Raw genomic sequence first — 23868 nt, forward strand, 5'->3', positions numbered from 1 at the left:
GGAACGGGGACGGAGTCTTCCCGCCCTACCCAGCCCCGCTGCTATTCCCACCCGCTTCTGCTTCTCGCCGGACGCTGGGCCGGGCCGCCGGGGTGCTCGTTCAGCCCTGAGGGGGTGTGGGGTCCCCTGAGGGTGCTCTGAGCCTGTGGTGCCCCCCCCGGCCCCCCGCGGTGTACCGGCCCTGAGGGCGTTGTGAGGTCGGGGTGGCCTCTCCCCCTGTGGGGCAGGGCTGTAGGGGGCCCTGGGGGTGCCGTCAGGCTCGGGTGGCCCCCTGGTGCTGTGGCGTGTGCGACAGGACTGTAGGGTTTCCTCGAGAGCGCTGTGAAGCCAGGGTGACCCCTAACCCTGTGGGGCAGGATTTTAGGGTCCCCCAGGGCTGCCGTGAGGCTGGTGTGGCCTCCTGGTGATGTGGGGTGCGGGGCAGGACTGTGGAGCTCCACCGGGAGCGCCGTGCGCCAGGGTGACCACTGTACGCGTGGCTGTGAGGCAGGATTAGGGTTCCCTACGGGTGCTGTGAGGTTGCCGTGGCCCTGCAGGATGCAGGGCAGGATTTTAGGGTGTCTTAGGGGTCCTGTGAGGCTGTGGTGATCCTTCGGTCCTGTGGGGTGAGCTTCTAGGGCTCCTGCAGGAGCACCCTGAGGCTGGGGTGACTCCTCTCCTGATGGCTATGGGGCAGGATTAGGGGGTCACCTAACAGTGTGATGCAGCCCTAGTGATCCACCGGTGCTGTTGGCAGGATTTAGGGTTCCCTGAGGGTGCTGTGAAGCTCCAGCAGCCCTCAGGCCCTATAGGGAGCAGGGCAGGATTTTAGGGTGCCCTGGGGGTACTGTGGGGCTGTGGTGACCTCTCTCCCTGTGGGTTGTGGGTCAGGGGCCTCTAAGGATGTTATGAGAATGGGGTGACCCCTTGGTACACTGGGATGTGGGGCAGGATTGTGGGATTCCCTGAGGGGTCACCGTGAGACCCCTGTCCCCATGGGGTGTGTGGCAGGATTTTAGAGTCCCCTATGAGGCCTTGGTGACCCTTTGGTGCTGTGGGGTGTGGGGCAGGTTTGTAAGGCTCTTTGAGGCCCTAGGGACTCCACTGCCCTGGGGGCACCAGCCAAGCTCCATTCTGTGATGTAGGTCCAAATTCTTTTAAAACACACCTTAAGTGTTGCACAGTGGTTTTATTCTATGTTTATTTTAAAAATCCCTTATCGGTGAATCTCAGATAACATCAGCAAGTGGTGAAAAAGGCCTTAAAATGTGAAGGAACAGTCTTGTCTGTCAAATCACTTTTTGTAGTGCGTTGTATTTCCCCTCTGTTTTCAGATGTCCATCTCCAAGTGCTGCAAGATGCAGTTAAGATTTCTCTTTGCTGTAAGCTCAGTCATGCTTTGCTGGATGTCAGCTTGTGAATGTCACATTTTTCATTTGTGTCTCCTTCAGGCTGAAATCTTCTATCTTGGCCAAACAATTCAGTGACTGAGATTTTTAGGGAATAGGTTTTCTCATAGGTTTTTTTATTACTGTTTGTCTGGTGGATACGACGACAGATGGTGCAGTGGTGTGATGCAGAGCAGCGGAGGTTAGAGCAGTGGTGAGAAATTTGGCCCAGTGTTGAGCTGTGCGTCACAGGTGAGCAGATCTACTCGAGTGCCAGCTCTAAAATGCTGCTGATGAATTGAGAAAAAAAATCACCTTTTGCAGTTTCTCTCTTCTTAAGAGCTTTTCTTCTGTCCCTGGTCCAGATATGTGGCCTCACTTTCTTCCTTACACCTTTTTTTCTCCATCTCACCCTTTGCAGTTAACCCAGGAGAAGTCTGTATGTTTTGACTAGCTTTTCTTTCAGCTTTCTGTTGCCAGAAGTGGGAGCCCAGTGCTTTCATCAGTGGTAAGATCATTTTGGCCATATTGAGTGTTGTTCTGAGGCTCCTTGTAGCCAAAACCAATCTGTCTGCAGTGGTCTTGTCTTGTCCCCTACTCACTTGCTCCCCTGAGCCTCTCCAGCATGCTAAATTGACAGGGAAAACTATCTGTGTAGTTTGATGAGTTAGTTTTCAGTTGCCTTCGAGTGCTGCGAAGGCTCAGTGAACCATCTGAGTGCTAGAGGTGGTGACTGGAGATGTGGGGAGGAGGAAGAGGGATCAGACCCAGCTTCTTCCTGCTTCTCTGATCTTTTGTGCTACTAAACACCTGAAAAAATGTGCTTTTATATGGCCAACTTCGAAGCCTGGTGGAGGAAAGGAGGGAGTTATGCAAATTTAAGGGGAAGATTGGAATTTAATTGCCTTGTAATCTGGCAATTTGAATGGGAGATGCTTTCCTTGAGTTACCAGGAATTTTACTATTCAGTATTTTCATTATTTATCTACAAATATAATTATCGTGAAATTATCAGATTATTGAATGCTGCAAAGAGAGTTCTTAAAGCGTTTTATACCGTTTTCTAAGCTCGATCCAATCTTGCAGTGTGTTGAATGTTAGTGTTAATTAACAAACTATTTGCCTGCTCCCTCCAGCTTGCATGTGGGATAACAGCAGCTCTGGAGGGATTGAGGAGGTCAGGGTGAGCAAGCAACAGCATACGCTTCGGATGTGACAGTGGAGCTATTGTGATCCTTGTCTGTATAAATAAGGAACAGTGCGTAGGAGGATGGAGGTGTGTGATATCTCTAGGTACAACAGGTGAGTCTGGTACTGGAACACTGATGTTATTCTGCTGTCAGCATCTTTAAAAGGTGCTTAAACCCGGAGAATGGATAGAGAAAGCTTCAATGATTAGTCCTGCCCTGAAAAAATATCCTGCGATGCAATTTAGAGCTTAGTCTCTTTTATTAGACTCATGTGATTTGATTTGTGTGTGTATACTCTTACGGAGGGAAGTGAATGGCTTTCCTGATGTAGAAGAGAGACAAAATCTCTGAGCTTCTAGTAACATTTTAAATAATTTAGGCAAATGATAAACCAAATCTTATTAATTGTCTAGTGCTGTTTCAGGTGTTACTCTACTCCCTTAATTGCACTAGGTTGCCTCAATCTCAGTGAAGAGACAGTGATTAACGGTGATTGAAGTTTACAGGAAAAATAGTTTACGATGATTAGAAATAATGGCTGTTTCTCTTATAATTTATTCTGTATCTCTTTCTGCATGGTAATCATTAGGCACACAAGCGGAGCACTGAGTCTTGCCAAGATGTCAGCCAGCATCTGCTACGGAAGAGGCAATGGTGTAAAGCTGTCTGGTCTGTCCATAGTTGGTTACAGATCCCTTGTACTAAGACCGGACCTCTAGAAGTTAACTGGTGATGTCTGTAGTGAATTGATTTGAACCTCATCAGGAATTAGTTCTCAAAGGAATGTAGAAAGTCCAGGTGATTTCTCTACCTTGTTCCAGCCAGTGTCAAGCTGTTGATCCAGAACAGGATGTGTTTCTGTCTGCACTGTACCAGATTGGAGAGCTACATAGAGAAGTGATGTCGGAAATGAAGCAGGTCTGTCGGGCTGCAGCTTTACTCTTGCAAGCTGGCAGGAGGTCTGGCCTTCTTCAAAGAGGAAATCATGCGTGTTGAATGTTGATTTGGTAGTGTGGATGTTGGTGATGATCCCCTATCAAAGAGAGTGGTGTGTTTTTCTTTAAGGAAAATTAAAGTTTTGTAACAGCTGCAACTTGTTTAACAGTTCATGATGATTAGAAGTAATGTCTGTTTGATATGGTATAAATGGTGTAACACCTTAATTTTTGTTTATTTGCTATTTGGGACTCATTTGGAGTGGTATTGCTGTTAGCCTAGTGACAGGAGACACTTGCCTGTTTGCTTCTCAGAAGAGATTCACTATGTATCAGAAATGGTTTTGGTTCCATTCAGGTACTAGTAGATGTTGGTTTACCTTGTGGAACTGTTCCGTAACTCCTCTAGAAGAGCCTGTGACTTGAGCAGGACGTGTATTGCTGACATCTGTTGAAATCAACTGTCAAATGGTGGGAGTGTCGCAGTAGTGGGAAGGCTGGTGAAGGACAGGCTGTATCCTCTGTGTTCCACAGTGCTGAAGTCGCTGCTGGACTAGTGTGTGCTCTTTCATGCTCCTTGCAGTCAATCCCAAGGCAGTTTTAGGTTGGCTAGTTTAGTAGAAACTTTGAAATAATGAAGGCTAGGTTTTATGTTTATGAGTTAAAGCTGTAAAATCTGATTTCTGCTAACATGTGGAATCAGCCTTCCTAGATGCAGGTATCGTCAGGCAGTTAAAGGAACATTTGTGAATCAGCTTAGTTCTTTCTTGCAGTGTGGTACTGATCCTTCTCTCAGCATGTCGTGGTTTAACCCCAGCTGGTAGCTGAGCACCACACAACTGCTTGCTCACTTCTCCCCCCTCCCAGCAGGGTGTGGAGGAGAATCGGAAAAAAGGTAAACTTGCAGGTGGAGATAAAAACATTTAATAACTAAAATAAAATATAATAACAATAATAAAAAATAATAATAATGAAAAGGAATGTAACAGAGAGAAATAAAACCTGAGAAAAGACAAGTGACACACAGTGTAGTTGCTCACTACGTGCTGACTGCTGCCTGAGCAGGGATCGGCCCCTCCTGGCCAACTCCCCCCAGTTTCTATACTGGACATGATGCCCTGTGGTATGGAATAGCCCTTGGCTCATTTGGGTCAGGTCTCCTGGCCATGCTTCCTCCCAGCTTCTTGTGCACCCGCTCGCTGGCAGAGCACAGGAGACCAAAAAGTCCTTGATTTGGGATAAGCCTTGCTTAGCAAGTGTTTTATCCTCACACATCAGTGTTTTATCCTCACACATCAGTGTTTTATCCTCATACTAAATCCAAAACACAGCACTGTACCAGCTATTAGGAAGAAAATTAACTAGTCTCACCAAACCCAGGACACATCACTTATCTTTTTGTAGTGTTTCCTAACATGTAATATGAAGAAATAGTTTTTTAGCAATGTTTTGGGGAAATGGGAGAAAACTATAAATCTGAATCTCTGTTTCTGAGATCAGTTATGCAACTGTGTACTTGTCTTGTGAAATCATCGCAAATAGACTTGTATCCTTCTTACAGGACTTTTGCATTATAAAACCCCATGCTAAATTATTTAGAATAAAATTCTGGCAGACATGTGACCGTGTGAATGTTTGTGGGCATGGGATATCTAACCCTTGTAATCTTTGATTAATTTTCATTTGTTGCATGGCTTAGTGTTTCAGAAGCAGGGTTTCCAAACCCTGTACCCAAAGAGACAGTGTGAGAGGGAGTCTCTCTGTCTGTCTTCAGTTGGGGGATGCTGGTATGTCACACCTCCTTTCTTACTGTGGACAGGCCAGAATGACTAAATTTTATTAAGAATTTTTCTTAGTAGGAAAAATATAAAAATAAAAAAACCCTTTTGAAGATAATATAAAGTTTAAATTTCTTAAATATTACTTTTTTTTTTTTTCCATAGCACAGCAAGATCTTCTCTCTTCCTGTCCTCTGTTCTGTGTCCTGTACCTTAGAGCACAGAGGCCATTCAGGAGAAGACCCTGTGGTTTAGCAGATATCCTAGCTATGAATTTGGTGGAAATTCTGTTGTAAAATCCTATCTGCTCAATTCCTAAGAAAACCAGTCCTTTGAAAATAGTGGTCCTTATGTTTTGCTAAATTACCAACCAGACAGGACATGGTTTTCAGTGGAATAAAATTATCATTGATTCCTTTCTTTACATGAACATGTACAAAACCCACTGAAAACTAAAATAAAGGTCTGTGTTATGTTTTAATTTTTTTTGATCCGGGGGGTTTGATGTTTTTTTGATCCAGGGGTTGGTTCTGTCCAAGTACACTCAGAAGTGTGAGAGAGGACAAGCTTTAGGAAGACCTGGGGCAGTGAGTGCTAGCTGACCCCTGAGCAGTGTGACAGATAGCGATGATCTTAGTACCTGCAGTATTTTTTGCAAGGATGAGGTTCAGAGTGTGGTCTCTACATGATGCAGTCATTCGCATACCTGTCAGGATGCTGTCTCAAATCAGAGAAGTTCCTCTGGCAGCAGACCAGAGTTTTGTGGCTAAATTTCCATATTGGCCACTTCCATAGGATTTTGGCCTCCAGGAATTGCAGAGTTGTTTTGGAGGAGATCTGTGAACAGAAAAATTGAAGCAAGGAACGCAGTTGCTACGGTTAATAAAAAAGCTTTCAACACAGTATCCTTCTATTCTGCGTTTGAGCCAACTGCTAATACTAGTCCTTGTTAAATCAAGGCTGAATATATAGTTCTTCAGCCCCTGTCTTGCCCTGCTGCTGCACTCATGTGCTCTTTCCTGTGTATGTCTGTCAGATAGTTTAGAAAGGTCAAATGTTTGCAGCATAAGAAGATTTAACATGTTTCTCTAGTCTTCTGGGATGCAATAAAGCAATGACCTTCTATCAAATAATCTGGAGTAATTTATGCCCTAGAGTTGTGTCAAGTTATATGCTTTTTCTGTAGAAAATACAGAAATACTTGTAAGGTGTTGTATCTTAAACACAAACCGCTTATAACTGGGTAATGTTTTGCATGTTAGTTGGTGTCCTGGCGAGGTTTACTGCTAGATACAGCTCATCAGCAGTGGGGTGAGTTGCAAATACACAGGGATAGCAGGGTCTCAGGCTTTCACAAGGCAGATTCCAAGTTTAAGGGGCTATTTTTAACCTCGTCCCTGTTGCCATTGCGTAGCTTTTCTAAATAAATGGGAGGAAATTTGCATCCATTAGGTGTCCTCACAGCTGGTGTGTCAAAATCCTGTGACTTGCATCCTGTGCTGACATCTTAGACATGGTTGTGTGATGTTTCATTCCTTTAAGCATTTTTAAAAGAGGTTTAGATGAAACACAAGTAGCAATTCCCTGTAATTAAACTGTTGATCATCTTGTCTCCTGAAAGAAATGTGAAGCAACATCCACTCCAAAAATGGATGTGTTAATTACAAGTGCACGTATTCTGGGTCGTTATTGCTTAATTGGAAGGTGGAGTTGATGCTTGTGCTGAACTGTCAGGGGCAGCTTCCCAGTTATATTGGCACAGCAGCACAGGTACAGATATAGTTTCAGAAATCACTTTACTGATTGTATTGTAAAGAACTGGTGTGGAGAATGACATCTTTGGGCAGAGCAAATGGTTTAATTAGATTATAGATGCTATATGATACCAGTAGCTTGTAGAAGTTCTGCTTCAATGCATTTGTTTCTTCTGCTCTTTTAGATCAGGCAAAGCCTTCGGTTTTGGAACTGTAAATTGTGTTTCTGGTAACATTTCAAAGTGATGGAAAGAGTACAGCCAAAATCCCAAAGCTAGGTACATCTTAACCGGGCTAGGTAAAATAGTATTGGAGTAACAAAGCTCCATTACAGAATTGAATTTATTTGGCTGTAAACTTTGCAAACAAATGGTAAGCAGCAGTCACCACCCTCAAAACCAGTATCCTTTAATTGCTAATTTAGGTACTTCTGCCCTAATAAAGGCTTTCATATGCTAAAACAGAAGTAATTTCTAGATTACTGCCCAGGCCATGAGGGAGGCACACATCTGCTACTAGATAAAGAAAATGGAAGATGTATTAAGTGTATATCGTATATAAAGAACTGCCAGTGATAACTAGGGGGTGTCTGTGTTGCTAATCCCCCCTGATGATTGGGCTTGACCTCCTTTGCTTATGTAGTTAATTCTGGTATCAGATGAGAAAGTTACCGGTGGTGCAGGCACAGAGCAATGCTGGGAAAAATGTTTCTTGTTTCATTTCCAGCCCTGGTGATGTGAACTCTTCCCTCTCATTTTGAGCTGTTTTGGCTTCAGTGTCTGCCAGCAGCTGGCCTGTGCTTGGCGTGGCCACGTTGGCCTTGGTGCCTCCTTGGCTGCCTGAGCCAGTGCAGCGAGGCGATTCATACCGGTGGGAGTGTGACGCTGGGGGGGCGTGGGAAGGAGGGTTCCATCTCACCCTCCTTCTTGTCTGGACTCGGTATTGAGGCTGTCTGGGTGTTGGCTTGCTCAAGGTTCCTGGCTTTGACTAAAAATTGAATATTAATTCTGAGATTTTAGCTTTTCTAATTTGTTACTCTTTTAATAGGAGAAGAAAATTGGTATTTATGAGCTTGTTATTGAGAAAGCTCCTTCCCAATGAGAGTTACAAGCTCCCACCACCAAAGTAAACTAGAGGTCAGATGGAGCAGATGGAAAGGCTGGTCCTGAGCAGCCAGTCAGGGCTGCTTGTCCCCGGGGACAGAGTGCTTCACCTGCTGCGTACAGCAGGGCACATTCTGACTGACTGCAGATCCGGAAGGGAAACGTGTCTTGCCAAACCTGCTGTTTCAAAAAGTTATTTGTAGGTGTTTGGTCTCTTCCTGTAGCTGCAGAACTCTGGAACCTTTATTCAAGGTTTGGTTGGTTTGGGTTTTTTTTTGAGATGTCCAGAAAAACCTACAAACTATTAAGTTATTTAATTTTTTTAATGTATTTTAGAAACACAGCATTTAGGACATCTCCAGTTGCTGAGTCCGATCTCTGATGTAGGCATCAAGTCGACATCCCTATCATAAATATTAGTGAATGCCAGCTTTTAAAGGAGTTTTGTTTTTTTCTTTACTGTTTACCACTATACACTATTACAGTACCCGTTTCATCTTCTGTTTAGGAACCTGTTTGTAACTGCTAGTCAGTAGCTGTGATAGTGTTGCTACTGTTTTATACCAGTTTCTTCTGCCCTTTAGTGTAGAGTTGGTTTTTTTCTCCATTATTCAGCTCCATGGTGCGTGTGTGTATGTAGAGAGAACGTAGTCATCCTCCTCAGGCTTTCCTGTGCTGGGAGAGCTTGATTTGTCTCCTTCTCCCAGGCTATTGCTGACCCAGCTCTGCTGCAGCTCATCTTTATGCATGCTGGTGCTGGTGTTTGTCATCTGTGTGCAGCAGACTCCTCACGTTTTAACGTTCATTTCAGATTCTGTTGTCGCTTGGCCCGTTGGATCTTTAGGTTCAGGCTGTATCAGGTGAGGCTTCGTGCACGTCCTGGGTAATGTAGGGTTTACATATCATCATCTCAGTTTCCTGTTTATCTTGAAAGCTCCTTTAATATCGTAATTCTTTCTTTCAGTATGCGAACTTAATTTTATTCACAGACTTTTAGTGGTGAATTGAGTGACTTTGAACACCTTTGAGTCAGCCATGCTAGCACACAGCCAGCCCGCAGGCACGCGCCTGCTTGGTCATGAGTGAATATGGACTAAACTTTCTTCTGGAGAATAACTCCTGAACAGGTTCTGGGTGCACTCTTGGGTGATGGAGCTCTGGGTTTAGAGACACTGTGGTGCTGCTCAGTTGCTATAGTAGAGCTTAGATGCTTTTTGGAGGGGGGGATCCCCATTTCTATGCAGCTGGCAGTGTGCTCTACAGAGAAAACTTAAATGTCTAGTACCCAGAGCTGCCGTGCTTCCTAACACTTGTCTGTCAATGTCTGCATGACAGAAATTATATATATGTACATATGCGTATACATATATGCATGTATAACCATGTCTATATGTTTTAACCAAAATAAATTTAAAAACATATAACACTTTAACAATATTTGTCTTATACAGACCATGTAGAAACAGTGCCCAGAACAAAACCTGCCTCGGCTTTAGAAGCTGTTTCATAATCTCTTGGGTAGGATTAGGAAATTAAATTAGTTAAGCTGTTTCAAATGAAGAGCATCTCTGCCTTACCATTTAATGTTTTAGCTCTTCTGTTCAGTAACAACTGACAGGTTGAAATGCAGTTCTATTATGTACCACCAGCTGGTCTCTTGTGTGGTCTGTGTAATGGGAAACATGTTTTTCTGTAGCTTCCTCTATCATCAGCCTTAAAAATTCACAAATATTAACCATATTTTTGTGCTATGTGCTCGCCCATGCAACAATGTAATATAGTGTACTATATGTAATATTCCAGAGATTTTATTATTAATTCTTTTCCCCAGTCATATTTTAAATCAGTAGTGCTTTGCTTTTGCTTTAGATATTTGTTGTGAAATTCAGAAGGAGAAAAGGTGTTTTTTATTTATGCTTAGAATTGCTTTCTGGGCTGAGCTCTCCTAAAATGCAAGAACAATTTGGTTTCATATTCTTGTGGAGGAAAACTGGAATCCATGCAACTTTGAAAAAAGATCTCTGAAAGATCAGATGTTATGGTGATTGTTTCTATTTTGAAGATGTTTGTTCTTTGGGGTGACTTTTACTGTGTAAAAGTAGAATATGTCAGCATCATTGAGCCACCTGGCACTGGATTTTCATGGTTAGGATCAGCTCAATAGCGGAGGATAGAGGCAACATTACTTCTTTGCCATAAATCCAAAGTGGAGGTCCTTCATATTTGTTTTTCAGGATGAGATTTATCAATGCATTATGTTGTCTAATTTTTCTCTTGGTAAACAAGAGTGTTGGAGTAGACTCTGTGCAGACATGGGTTTAACAGCGGATTCTGCATGACCGGTGGTGGGTGCCTCTAGCTGAGGGTGCTTTAGAATGAAGGTGCTGTCTCACGTGTGGAGTCACCTCCCCCAAACTTCTCTGTCCTTGGAGTCTCCTCCTTGCATAAAACAGAACAGTAACTGGAGGCAGGGAAGACTATTTTTGCTACTTTAAGCCTGATATATCTCTACTGTGGACACAGGTGTAACCTGTGAAGATGTACGTGGGTCACCTTCAAACTGGTATTGACAGCGGTGTAACTGCAGCAGATGGCATTCGCTGTCAGCTGCAAGATCTGCTCTAGGGGTTTGCTGGAGCTTTGTGTTGCCTTGCCTAGTTGCTAGCAGTAACCTGCTAGTTAGTTTGAAATTAGCTTGTGTAAATATACTTCAAGATTTCTTAGAACTACTCTTGAGGCTTTTGCTTCCTTTGTTCCCTGATGTGTGGTGTGCGGGTGGTAAGTGCAGGGTGGCGGCGAGGGGAGAGGGTGCAGGGCTCTGGGAGTCCTTGTGCTGCTGTCCTGTGAAGCTGGAACCCAAAATGCAAGAGCTTAAAGTGTTCCTTGACAGTACTACCACTGGTATGTGATAGCCCTCTAGGCTCCGGTGGCTCATGTTACATCTCTGGACTGCTGTATTTATGCCAGAAAAATTTAGGAGCAGCCAATGCCTGCCTCCTTGCTGTGGCAGCTCAGTTGCTTGACAGCCAGACAAGGAGCCCTGTGAGCAGCGTTTTGGGGGATGTGAGCCCTGGGGTGAGGAGGGGGGAGGTAGGAGGAAGCCCCTTCGATTCACTGGAACAGTGTGTTCCTTGTTCCTGTCTGGGTGTTTTCCTTTAATCATAATCTCTTACATGAACAGATTTCCTCAAATTGTCCCTTGTACACTCATGAAAACCTGCGTTCATGGAGTGATGCCCTTTTCTTGCGTGAGCTGTATTATGTCAAAAACACTTTGGTATATTGATAATGTATTGAAATTCTGCAGAATCTTGGAGTTTGAGGAGGGTGTATACTGGAGAGCTGGGAGCACAGCATGCATTATAGATGCGGTCTGAAACGTTGGTCATTGCCAGGGGAGAAATGGGCTTCTGCCAAACACCCCAGAAGGAGAATGAGCCAGGCTATGGGCTGGCTAGCACAGTCGGTGCTGATACTGCTGCAGAAGCAGCTACGTTATTTCATGTCTCAGACACCCAAGGAGTATACTGTGGAGCTTGCAAAAGGAGCACTTGGTGCTGGATTTGAAATGCATTCCTGTATATTTATGCATTTCCTTTAAGTGAAGCTTGCACGTTCCCAAATGCAGCCATGAATAACACAGAAGAATGGCAGTTTTGCCAGGCGCTCACTGTTAACATGTAGGAAGCGGTTTGTCAGTAAGGATTAAAAATGCAGTTGAGAACTAGTGCTGTAAAAAGGTTTAATCCAGGAGCTCTGTGTTCAATTTTCTCCAGAAATATCCTACCTAATGGGTTTTATCAGGGCATGCCCTTCACAAAATAGTCCCATCGCAAATGGAAGGAGAAATGATAAAATGGTGAATGCTTTTTTGTATGGAGTGCTTAAAGATGGTGGGCATTAACAGGCAGGTGGTGTATTTCAGAAGTTCAGTGATGGTCATATATTTTTTATTACAAGAATATTTAACTGAGACTCTTATTACACTTCAGATTCAGGTAGATAAATCTGTTTCAATGCTGAAAATAGAATTCTTTTCTGTTGTTACATATGTCAAGGGCAATTGAGCATTATTCAGTAAAAATAATGAATTAGTCCTTTTCTAAATAGCAAGTACTCTAGAAGAATTACATTACGACATAAAAAATTGATTTGAGCTATAGGGCAGGCTTGCTTCTGTCCACACGGAGATGAATTTTCTCTGATTCTTTTCTCAAATGGCCCAGAGGGATGGGGGAAGAAAGGTTGAGCAGGATGTTAACTCTTGGGAAATTATCTAGATGTGTGCGTTAGGATCAGTGTGCTTCCTTGTCTTGTTGCTGGGGTTTAAGAGTGTCTTAAGAGAAAATCCATTCTGAATTGCTTTTAGCAGTAGGTTGACACTGACAAATAGTTTCTATTGTGCTGGCTGCAAATTTGTTTCTGAAAAAGAAAACAGTTGTGCTTTGATTCTAAAAATAACATCCTGGGGGGCCAAGTTTAGCTTTTGTCCAAATGAAATTTTTTCAGACTGTAGCTAATGATAGAGACATCTTGCCTTTTCCATCCTTTTCTCCACTTCTAGAGGCATTCTGAACCCTATTTTCATCTTTCAACCATTGTTTTGTGGAATACTTCTGCAGAAGTAAATGGTGTTAGGGATGTAGGAAAGGGGCTGAGGTTTCTCTTTGGTACTCCTCTGCTGCACTCCCCCAGATGTATGTGCTGCCTTGTAGTGGGATGGGGCAGCCTGGGCCAAGAGTTGGTGTTATTTAGTCATTTTAGCTGGTGATTCTTGAGTAATAGTGGAGGGGAAAAAATTGAACAGATATTCTGGAAATAAGATTACTCCTTTCACTTTAGGGGGAAAAAAAAAGGACAGGGGAGGATACCTCCACAAAATTCGTTGCAGTAACTTTTTTAATAGTGGTAGGCTGGAACTGATTATTTAACTTAATTTTCTTCTGTTTGTTACTGATCTGTGGTGTTCCATATAGAGTAGGAAATATTATTTGCATCATGATATTTCTTTTGAGAAGTTTTATAGAGAGATTCTGTGGAGTTGGATAGCAGCTGGCTGAGAATTAAATCTTCCTGCTGACTTTCAGTGCTGCCCTTATATTGTTTTGTTTGAAGTATGTATATCCAGAGTGATGTGCTCATATTTCGGTTTTCTGAGTAATGTCAGGGAAGAGGAAAGGTAATATCTTTATTTCACCCCATTTTCCCCACATAGTCTCTCTAACCCAGCACAGAATGATGAGATAGGGTTAGCCGGGGCTGTAGATGAACTGCTCTGTATCTGGGCTGCTTTGCCTGACCAGTTTACTGAATATCCCAGTGTCTTGTTACCTGGCAAGAAATGCCTTCAGTCAGTGCTTTACCACCTGCTGGCTTGTGGCAGGTTCAGGGAAGTTACATGAACACTAGGGTTCCCTAGCAAATTAACAGCATTTGCCTTGCAGGCTTTTTCCTAGGTAATTTTAAAGTGGTTTTTGCAGGTGTGGTAGAAAAATATAAGGTATGCTAACAAAATGCAGAGCTTTTGAGCACAAATTATCTGTGACCCATAGAAGTGTTTGGAGAAACCTTGAAGAGGAGGAGGAGCTTGTCAGTGCCAGTGGACTGTGCTCTCAGAGTATGTCGGTACTTATGAGACCTGCTTTGTGTTTTATGAACTTACAGAAGTTTTGAGGCTTGGCTTAGTAAAGGAAAAATAGAATTTTATTTGACAGTTTTTTCCTCTGTCTCTTTCTCACAGTCTATGCAAGCAGCAAGATGTCCCACCGATGAACTGTCATTAACCAACTGTGCTGTGGTGAATGAGAAGGACTTCCAGTCTGGACAGTAAGTGTGCACTGTTGCTCTTTCAACTTTTAACCAAAACCAAATTGTTTTCAAATTTTGGATGGAGGTGGAATGAAATTTCAGATTTGGGAAGGTGAATACAGTAGGTTAATTAACAAAACTTCTGTGTCTTTAGACACTAAAACTTTAAAAGTGTTGGATCCACAGAACTGGAGTTACTAAAAAAAGGGTAAATTTTTCTCTTAAGCATTTCTTCCTTGGGAGTGGGATCTGCTTAACTAATTGTAATCACTATTTTAATGAAGGACTTAAGGCCTTTTTTGACCTTTTTTGACCTTTTTTGTTGTTTTGTTTTAGTTATTGTTCCTGTTATGTTGTTAGAATATTTAAGCTATCTCAAGTAGATTTTTGTCATTTAATTGTGTTACTGTCTTCTCACTTTCAAGTCATATTGGAGTGCTGAGCAGAGTCAGTAGGAACTCCCTCTTGTTCCAGGGCTTTTCATGCACAAGCACAAAAGGGGAAGGCAACCAGAGTGTGGGCACAACAATTTGTATTCTTTAATTACCCTTTGGGGGTGACTAGTAGAAGCTGACTGTGGGTTATACTTTTGTGAGAAAGGTAGAAAACACATTACTTTTTCAGCACAGCCCACACAGAAAGGCTGTATATCAAAAGAAGCCAATTCAAACTATTTGTTTCCTTGCTTTGCTGCAGCTGTATGGCGTCTGTCTTAAAGATTTCAATACGTAGATTGCAGACAGAAGTAAATAATATCAGCAGAAAGAGATAGTATCACATGCAGCAGAAAGCAGAAGATCTTGGATTTGAAAAGATGGGAAAAAATGTTAAAAAGGATACTGAATGGTACACTTAGGGCCTTAGCATAAAATACCTTGCCTTGATAAATTCTGTTAAGGATGGGGAACTGTGGGGAACAAGGGAGTGATCTGTTTTAAGACTTGCCTTTCTTTGTGCTGTCAGTCTGCTGTGCTGCTACCCTGGAGAGCTGTCCTGGCCCTTTAGTGATTAACTGAACTGTGATTTCACAAGCCCAACTTTAGTATAAAATGCCAATACAAAAAAAGCCCAAACCAGCCCAACTTTTAGAGTTAGAAGCAGGCAAAAGTTTCTGCTTGGACAGGGTAGTGTCTGAGTCTCCGAATTTCCTCAGGTAGACTTTTTTTTTTATTAAAGTAATTGACTTACAAAATACCTGAACTGAGCATTGTACCTCATGCATTATGAAAATGTTCATTTCCTCAAATATGAATGTCCTGGAGGGACCCAGCTTCCAGACCTGCAGCAGCCACCTGCTTTCCTTTCACTCTGAGAACCCTCCTTCATCACATTTATGGAAGTGTGCAGGATCCAGTATCCTGAGACTTGCCTGGTAAGCAGGCTGGCCATGATTCTGGCAGTACTGATTCTCCCTGAGAGAGCAGCTTATTTCTATAAATCGGGGCTCCTAAAGAAAGCAGCATATGTTTCGTTGTGAGCAGATGCTATAAATCGCTTTGAAAAGTGTAAGACTCGAGTACAGAGAAACATCACAATATTCAGCTACTACTGAAGGATGTAGTCATTCTGCTGCATTGCAGATATACTGAGCAAGACCATCCTTATGATCTGCTGCAGTAAGTTGCAGGCAGTCAGCAGATTTGGTCTGTATCATCCTAACCACGACTGGCTGCACAGAATATTTTTTGATAAATTACACAAGGGCTTTGCTTTAACACTTCCATTTGGTGGTCACAGTGTAGAGCTGGGAGTTTGACCTTGGACCACTGAGGTGGTTTATCCCCAGGATGCTACTGTAGATCTTTTCATGCTTCATCTTCCGCATCCTGTAAGTTGGACAAGTATGAGTCACCATTTTGTGATGCATGAGTTCATGGGATGCGGTGCATTATTATAGTACCATGTTGGTTTGCTAAGTTGCACTGTCTTCAGTTCCTGTGACGTACTTCTACCTTGAGGACTCCCAGTGTATTCTGGAGAGAGAAACAAGGGCTGAAAACACCCAGGCAATGAAGGGGAGGAAGCCAGGGCAGGTTATCTCAGTGGCAGCTTTTTTTAATGTTGAGAACTGACTAATTATTCTTACTTTATTGCTGCTGTCTCATGGGAAGACCATCCCTCTTGTGTCATGCCGGTTTATTATCTGAAGAGCCCTTGAGAAGCTTTGCTGAATGATTTATGTGGGTTTCCAAACATGCACCAGAGGAATATCTGCCCATATTGTTCAAATGCTTACTGGGACCTTGGTATCCTCTCCCTTACAAACACTATGCTCTTTCTTCACTAACATAAAACTAATGGACTCACAGGTTAATATTATCTATTATAGTTTCTCTTGGCTTGCTCAGCCTGGCCGGCAGACTTACCAAGAGAGGTTCCTGGGCCCAGTCCTCCTTAAGAACTGGCATCGCAGCCATGTTTTGGTTCTGATCCTTTCAGGCAAGGCTTTACAGATGAATTAGAGCAGCAGTTTCATCTCTTACAGCTCTTGGGAGATATCTTGCCCCGGTGACTCATTGTTCTTTTGTTCATTTGTAAGCAGAAGCTGTTAATGAGACTGAGATTTCCCCCATGTGTCTCCATGAGCTCTCCAAGCTCCTTCCTGGTGAGCATAAATGTAGGAAAATACATTTAATTTTTCCTGCTATTGCCTTATTTTGAACATTCTTACAGCCCACTGGAAACTGTGCGCTTCTTTGAGAAGAAACATGGTTGTTCCTGTCCCTTTTGCAGATTTTTCTCAAAGAACCTGTCAGGATTTGACCTTTCCTAATCTTCTCACTTGGCTAGAGATTTCTTTCATAAAGCTTTTATTTTTTTTTTCTATTATTTATTTCATTTTTTTTTCTTCCTGGCATTTGTTTTCCTGCTGTTAGGCTCTGCTGTCTTTCTGGTTTGCTGGAAATGTTTTTGGTGAATGGTATGCTTCAATATAGTAATTTTAATTTGTATCAAATCTTTGTGGATAACCTCCACCCCTTACCCTGCAGTATTTTTACCAGGTATTACCATTTTCTTGCATTTTGCTTTTTTGAAGTGAAACCCAATAGTGATGAAGTTTGTTTCTTCCTGCAGAGATGCTGAATCTATACACATTAAAGTCACTTGTGTTTTGAGGCAAACTTACTTCACTGCTCAGGATTCATCTCAGACTTAAGAAGTTTTAATTTTGGGTCTTTTACTGTCTGATAAGCTGCTTCTAGTAGACTGTTATTTGCATCAAGTGTATTTCTTGGTGACGTATTCCAGTAGTATAGCTGGAACTTGTATTTTGCCTACAAGCATGTTTGTCTAATGCTCTGCAACATAATACCTTGCTTTCCAGTTGGTTGTGCATTGATATTAATTTGAATTATTCAGGCTGATGCACTCTGTGCTGGAAACCTGATTTCAGTCCTGGCTTCCTGAACAGCTTCTCTATTTTATCTACTACTCAGTTTAAAATGAAGCAGTCCTTGGAGCAGCATTCAGTCTGGGAAGGTTCATCTCCCCTGATCTCCTGGCGACACTGTTCCTAATGCAGCTGGAGATGCTGCTGCCCAGCTTTGCTGCAAGAGAAAGCTGCTGCCTCATGTTCGACTTGTGATCTGCCAGGATCCCAGGTCTTTTTCTGCAAAGCCACTTTCCAGGCACTTGACCCCCAACCTGTACTGGTGTATGGGATTATTCCTCTCCAGGTGGAGGACTTTTCGTTTCCCTTTAGTGAACTTGATGGGATTGGTGTCAGCCCATATCTCCACCCTGTCAAAGTCCCTCTGAATGGCAGCACGATCATCTGCAGACTGTCCAAGGCTGCAACTCTGTCCTGTCATCCATGTCATGAGTGAAGAGTTTAAGTAGTTTTGGCCCCAGATGGATGCCTGGAGTAGGTACAGCACTAAAGTTCCTGAGGCTGGGCTTCATGCTGCTGATCACAACCCTCTGAGCCCAGCAGTTCAGACAGTTTCCAATCCACTGCACTGGCCACTTACCTAGTCTGTATTTCATCAGTGTGTCTGTAAGGATTGTTGTGCGAGGCAGTGTAGGAAGCATATCTGATGTTGAGATTAAAAATATCCACAGCTCTCCCTTCATCTTTAGAGCTATTTGTAGAAAGCTATTGTATTGGTCAGGCCTGATTTTCCTTTGTAAATCCATGCTGACTACTCTCAGTCACTTTCTTGTCCTTCAGTAAGCTTGACTTCCAGGATTAGTTGCTCCATCCCTTTCCTAGGGACTAAGGTGAGCCTGACCAGCCTGTAGTTCCTTGGATCCTCCCTCTTGAAGGTAGCGGTGACATCTGCTTTCTCCCAGTCCTCAGAAACCTTCCCTGATCACCATGAACCACCAGTCTTTTTCTCCCTCTGTAAGATTTATAGGGAATTGTACCACCTGTAACAGATTTCTGGATTTACACTTGGGGCAGGAGGTGATGGAAAAGGAAGGGTGCGTGTCCCTACAGCTGGGATTTTAGGCAGATAATGGGTGATTTAGGGCCAGAGCCAGTGAAGAGTCAATCAGTGGTCCATCTGACGGGAGGGATGTATCCCTGTGTGATATGTTTCTAATGCTTTCTTACCCTGCTATGCCATCAAGTGCTAGCAGTTCCTGAAAAGGTTTTGCCAGCATCCCTGTCTGTTTGGGCTAAAGCTAGCGATGTCTAGTGTTTTTGGCTATGCAGGCCACACATTTCCTCTAGTCTCAAAGGGCCATATGTTCTTTCGTACCATGTGGCTGAAGCTGTTATACATACACGATGTAGCCAATGTATATGTGTACAGCAGATCTGCTTTTGGATGGTGCTGCATTTTCTGTGCATATGCAAATGAAGATATACGGAGCATATGTGCATGTAATACATTCTGTGCCAGGGAGGGAGGGTGGCCAGGAGCGTGGGCCTTGGCTCTTAGCATAGTTCATCTTGCCCTTGGTTTCTGACCATGGATAAGGGTTGGTGAGAGGGGACCACTGCCTGAGCTGGTGGCCTCAGGTACCCTGTGGGTAGTTGAAGTACAGGCAGCTGTGGAGAAGGTGATGAGGTGAAACATGATTCCACCATCACCCCTGCCACCAGTGCACACAAATCCCATCTTCCTTTTGTTTTGCTTTTTTATGCCAAAAAGAAGTCTGCCTGTCACGTGATAAGAGCTATCAGGCATAGTCTGAGGATAACTATAAGCAGCTTTTGAGTATCTTTGTTCCTGACAGCTTAGCTTCTAAGAGTGACAGACAGGCACATGCAACTGCTGCTGTTGTGTCTGCTTCTGACTATATGGTTCTGTTTTTATAAACGGTGTTTCTGGTCTTCAAATGCTGTCTGAGTTCAGTCACTAGCAAACAGGAGGAATAGCCTTAGTGCCTATGTGATTTTACTTCTTGTACAGAAATTCCTTCCATTTTTTTTTTCTGCCATCAAACTTTTAAACAATATACTAAGATCCCTGTATAGGCTTTGTATCTGTTTCTTGTTGAAAGCACAGCTTGTACTGGGGTAAAGTATTGATGCTTTGGGGTTAGGTGCTTGAAATGTGAAACCAGTGTTGATTGTTAGATATAGCAGCCTTGGCCTTTGGTTACAATTTGGTGTTCTCACATTTGTATAGTGCAATTCCTGAAGTAAAGGGCTACTGGTAGGGGAATGTAAATGGTAATTATTAGTACAATGTCTTTCAGTTGGGCTTTGAGATCATGTTTTTTCGCTGGAGGTGGTGGACTCCTGTGAAGGACTGTGTGTGCCTGTGTCATGGTGTGCATCTAAAGCTTTTGGTTTTTTCCTTTATAGGACCAGATATAAACTGGATTGTATCTTTTGAATTCTCACAGCACTGGGAGCAACACAAAATCCTCCTGGGTATAAATCAAAGTAAAATACTATTTTCTCTTCTAGTCATGTTGTTGTGAAGACTTCTCCCAACCACAAGTTCATTTTCACTCTGAGAACCCATTCCTCAGTTGTTCCTGGCAGCATCGCATTCAGCTTGCCCCAGGTACTGTATGGTTTGACTTACTGTTTTGCTATAGAATAAGCAAAATCTCTTTGGAGATCAGGATTGAAGATAACTTATAATTAAAGGGAGATATCTGTGTAAGTGTAGGCTGCAAATTTAATTTCTGACAGCAAGAGTTCAAGGAGACTTTTATGATAACTGAAGCAAACTTGCTTATATTACTTTGATCTATTTTTAGCTCATGGTGGGATAAAGATACTAGGAGAGGTTTTAAAATTTAACCTTTTAAAAAGCAACCAGAAACAAACTATTTTAAAAATAAAATCTTAAGCAATGTCTGCTGTTCCTTGTGAATTTTATTGTTCCCTGGTTTTCCTTGACTTTAAAGAGTTTTCTTTGCTGTGCTGTTCTTTTAAGGACCTGCCAGAAGTTTTGACTGTATTCAGTCATTGTGTACTTAGATGAAAAGTGAAATGAAATGTATAAAATAGATTTAACTTGTCTCCTCTTTAAGTCAAGTTATCACATGTTAAATGATGGTTAGAATAAATAATTAATACAATTAACTTCTAAACAGAAAAATGGATCTTGCAGCCTTTAACAGGCTTATGCAGTTAGTCACATAATGTAAAACTGCAACAACCACAGTTACTGATTTAATTCTTTCATGTTTTCCTCCTAGTAGCTGGTCTAGAAGCTGAGTCTCTGCTGCAGGCACAATACTTTTTTTTTTTCCCTCAACAGATGTCTTCACATAGGCCCCAAAGTGTCCTCTTGTGTTTTGGCATGTTGAGCAAATTCAGGTTGTCTGGATGAGTGGGTGAATAGGTGATGTCCAAACTGAAAAGTAGTTACCAGTAGAAGACATTTCTGTCGTAGGGTTAAAGTAGTAGGTTTGGGGTTGATTTTTGTAGATTCTAGTTGTTGTAGAACTGGGAGAGCTCTCCTTCTAAGGAATAAGGTAGGTTGCTTACTTCTAAGAAGTGACTGTGTTAGATACAGCTGCTCAGAGATGAAACTTTTATTTGAGTATTCCTGATGCTGAGTTTTAATTTCCAGTACTTCCCAAAGCTTTGGATAATTGCAACCAGTGTTACACAAAACGTGTGTTTACCTTACGTGTTTGCAGACAGTCAGGTAGTGGATGCAGACTTTAAAACCTCCAGGAACATGTGTTTGTTGTGCTTTCATTATGCACATAAAGTTCTTGACCACCTTTACACTGTAATAATCTTAATCCTTAGGTTTAAAGACCAAAAGGCATGAAAAAATTTGTATACTGCAGTGTCCAGAAGATGAAGATCAGTGCAGTGATGACAAACTTCTTAGCAGAAAACACCCAAATGAACACAGGAATTGAGCTGTATCTCTTGCCACAGAAAAGATCCTAACTAATCTTTCTAGCAGGACTTGGACAGCTTTCTTGCTGTCCTTAAATTTGGTGATAGGCTTCATAGGCTTAACCTGGAGGGTTTAAGCAAAGCCCAGTGTTTGCAGGAGTACCGGTGTGCCTGCACTTGTGGTCGCCAGTGTCTGGTTGTCAGATGAAGATGAGTTTAGGATATCCTTTACTGAAGAATTGGAGTGTCAAGGGGAGGGGGAGAATTCTTCTTGGTCTTGGAGGTAAACAGTGGGAGTTGTGAAGCATGAGTTTAAATATGGAAACATAATTTGTTTTCACCTTCTTGGGAATACCAGTAAGTACATGTAAGACTTCCTGCTCTGGACTTTGATTTCTAACAGGTTGATCTCTGTTAAGCTGAGGGAATTCTTTCCTTAAGGTTGAACCATGAACATATTGGAGAGGGAGTGTTCAGGGGGAAATTTTCATTTTTTTAAGAAAGGTCATTGTATTCCTTCTCCCAGACTTGTTCCTTCCAGATAAAAAGTCAAACATAAATGACCACGAAGTAAAATATTTCAAATGTGATCTTATTAGAGCCTTGTGTAATGATACTTACATATTTTTGTGATTTATGCCTCTCTAAGGTTTAGATATATTTGAGAGACTGTGAATACTGCATAGCCTGAGATGTGGTCTGTAAGCACTCACTAGCCAATCTGTAACACAAGAGCCATTGGGAAAATTGAGCTTTTGACACAGTAAAGGTCACAGATTTCTTGTGTCACATAATTATTGAACCATTTCCCACTTCTTATGCAGTTCTGTGCTGCACAAATCTTTTTAAAGGAATTTGAAGGGACCTAAAGGATTTGAACAGGTTCATTCTTACTAGTTGTCTGAACAAGTTTTATTTTAGGTGGTATTATACCTTAAAGCACATTACAATAATTTTCTGCAACTAGTGTAAACATGTAAGCTTTTAAAATGATTGTGGGGTGTGTAACAGCCTTTCTTGCCTCTTGCACTACCTGTTGTGGGATCAGCACCTGAGCTTTGGTAGGAAGTGAAAAGAATGACAAAAAGCCCAGTACAGTAACTTGTGCCTCCGAGATGGTGGGGTGAGCAATAACATGAAGGAGGTCTGACAGAACAGCCTCCTGAGGTCAGAAGATAGAACTATTAATAGAAGTGATTCCATGTTTTTTGACTTGTTTCCTATTACTCTGGTTTGACCTTTGTAAAATCCCATTCTGCCCTTTTTTGCTGCTTAAGGTTCTCATGGGGGAGCCTGTGTTTCCGAGTGAGGATGCTGACTTTGAGTGAGCATTTGTATTACTGAAGGACAGGCTTTCTGAAGTTTTTGTCTTGTTTTTTACAGAGAAAATGGGCTGGACTTTCCATTGGACAAGAGATAGATGGTAAGTCAGTCAGCAGCATGATCATGACCTGTGTTTATAAAAGCTGAATTCTGTGTTTCCATACTGAAGTGAAACTGAATTGGAAAATCTCAGATCCTCAAAAATGGGACACCCTCATTAGTGAAAGGAAGTTGCTCTTGTATCTGCAGGCTTTTTGTCTCTCAACATTTTCAGAACCTGGGGGACTACTTTGACTGTTATACTAGCAGACATCTGAAGGTACCAGAATAGCTCTGTGTGGGACATCAGTGTCCACATGCAAATGTGAACATTTAACATGTCCTGCATAGTCGGTTCTTGTGGCTTTGGAGAGCACTTACCAGCTAACAGAAAACAGCTGCTGTTGTTGAGGATATTCTTGGCATCTGAATTTGAGTACTGAGAGTGAGGAAGTTTTAGTGCTAAGAGTTGCCAAAAGCCAGCAGTGTGCTCTGGATAGCCGGAGCTTTGAGAGTAGCGCAGATGTTGTCACTAATAACTAACTAGAATATTCTGCAGAATGATGAAGGGGAAATGGATGCCATCTCGAGTTTGTGCAAATTGAAGATCTGTATTCCAATGTCATGTCTTAATTCAGCCTGACAAGCCTTTGCCAATGTTCAAAGAGGAGACTAATTTGTGTCTCAGCTTGCATGCTGTATCTTTTATTTATTTGTGCTGTCTGTCACTGTTACATCTGGTTTATGGATGATTGGCATGACTGTCAGTTATAGGTGCTGCTGTTTAATCTGTCTGTAGCTTCAGGAGTAGTGACCAAACTCCTGGCAGCAGCTTGCTGCGGGAGGGGCTCCATGTCCTTTGCAACAGCAGATCAAGGCAATGGATCGTGTCTGTTCTTTCGACCGTCAGCAGTTACCTGTGTGCTCCTGGGGGGAGCCATCTCAACCACTTCTTTGCTGTGATGAAGCCTGCTCTAATGGCTGGTTGGCTCACAGACGGTTTGCTCCACCTCATGACCGTTAGACCGCTGTTTTGCCATTCGAGGTGTTGACAGTGATTTCAGGGAGTTCTCCTCCTCTCAGTTGAGGATAGTGGGCAGAGCTGATGGCTGCATCCTGGGTCAAAAAGTGAGGAGGGCCTGGTCTGAGAAGCAGTACAGCTGTGGCTGTGAGGTACTGCTGGGGAAGCTGGCTCCTCGGCTGCTTGTTTTCCCAGCTCCTTTGGTCTCAGCAAGTCCATGGGCATGGATCAGTTCTTGAGTGTCAAGTCTGATGGCTTTGTGCATCTCTTGTTGTGACAAATT

General features: G+C 42.6%; 1 protein-coding gene across 1 annotated transcript in view; it reads left to right on the forward strand.

Annotated features, from left to right (window-relative positions):
* The first annotated feature begins 12030 nt into the window (after positions 1 to 12030).
* The window catches only part of NSF (N-ethylmaleimide sensitive factor, vesicle fusing ATPase), a 70977-nt gene continuing 59139 nt past the window's right edge, over positions 12031 to 23868 (forward strand). The window contains exons 1-4 of the mRNA XM_026864758.1: positions 12031 to 12125; positions 13868 to 13953; positions 19802 to 19901; positions 22586 to 22625. Of these exons, the coding sequence (XP_026720559.1) occupies positions 12063 to 12125; positions 13868 to 13953; positions 19802 to 19901; positions 22586 to 22625 (289 nt within the window). The 5' untranslated portion in view covers positions 12031 to 12062. The remainder of the gene's footprint in view (positions 12126 to 13867; positions 13954 to 19801; positions 19902 to 22585; positions 22626 to 23868) is intronic.

This window comes from Athene cunicularia (assembly GCF_003259725.1).
Source record: "Athene cunicularia isolate RWA chromosome 27 unlocalized genomic scaffold, athCun1 chr27_part1, whole genome shotgun sequence".
NCBI lineage: Eukaryota > Metazoa > Chordata > Aves > Strigiformes > Strigidae > Athene > Athene cunicularia.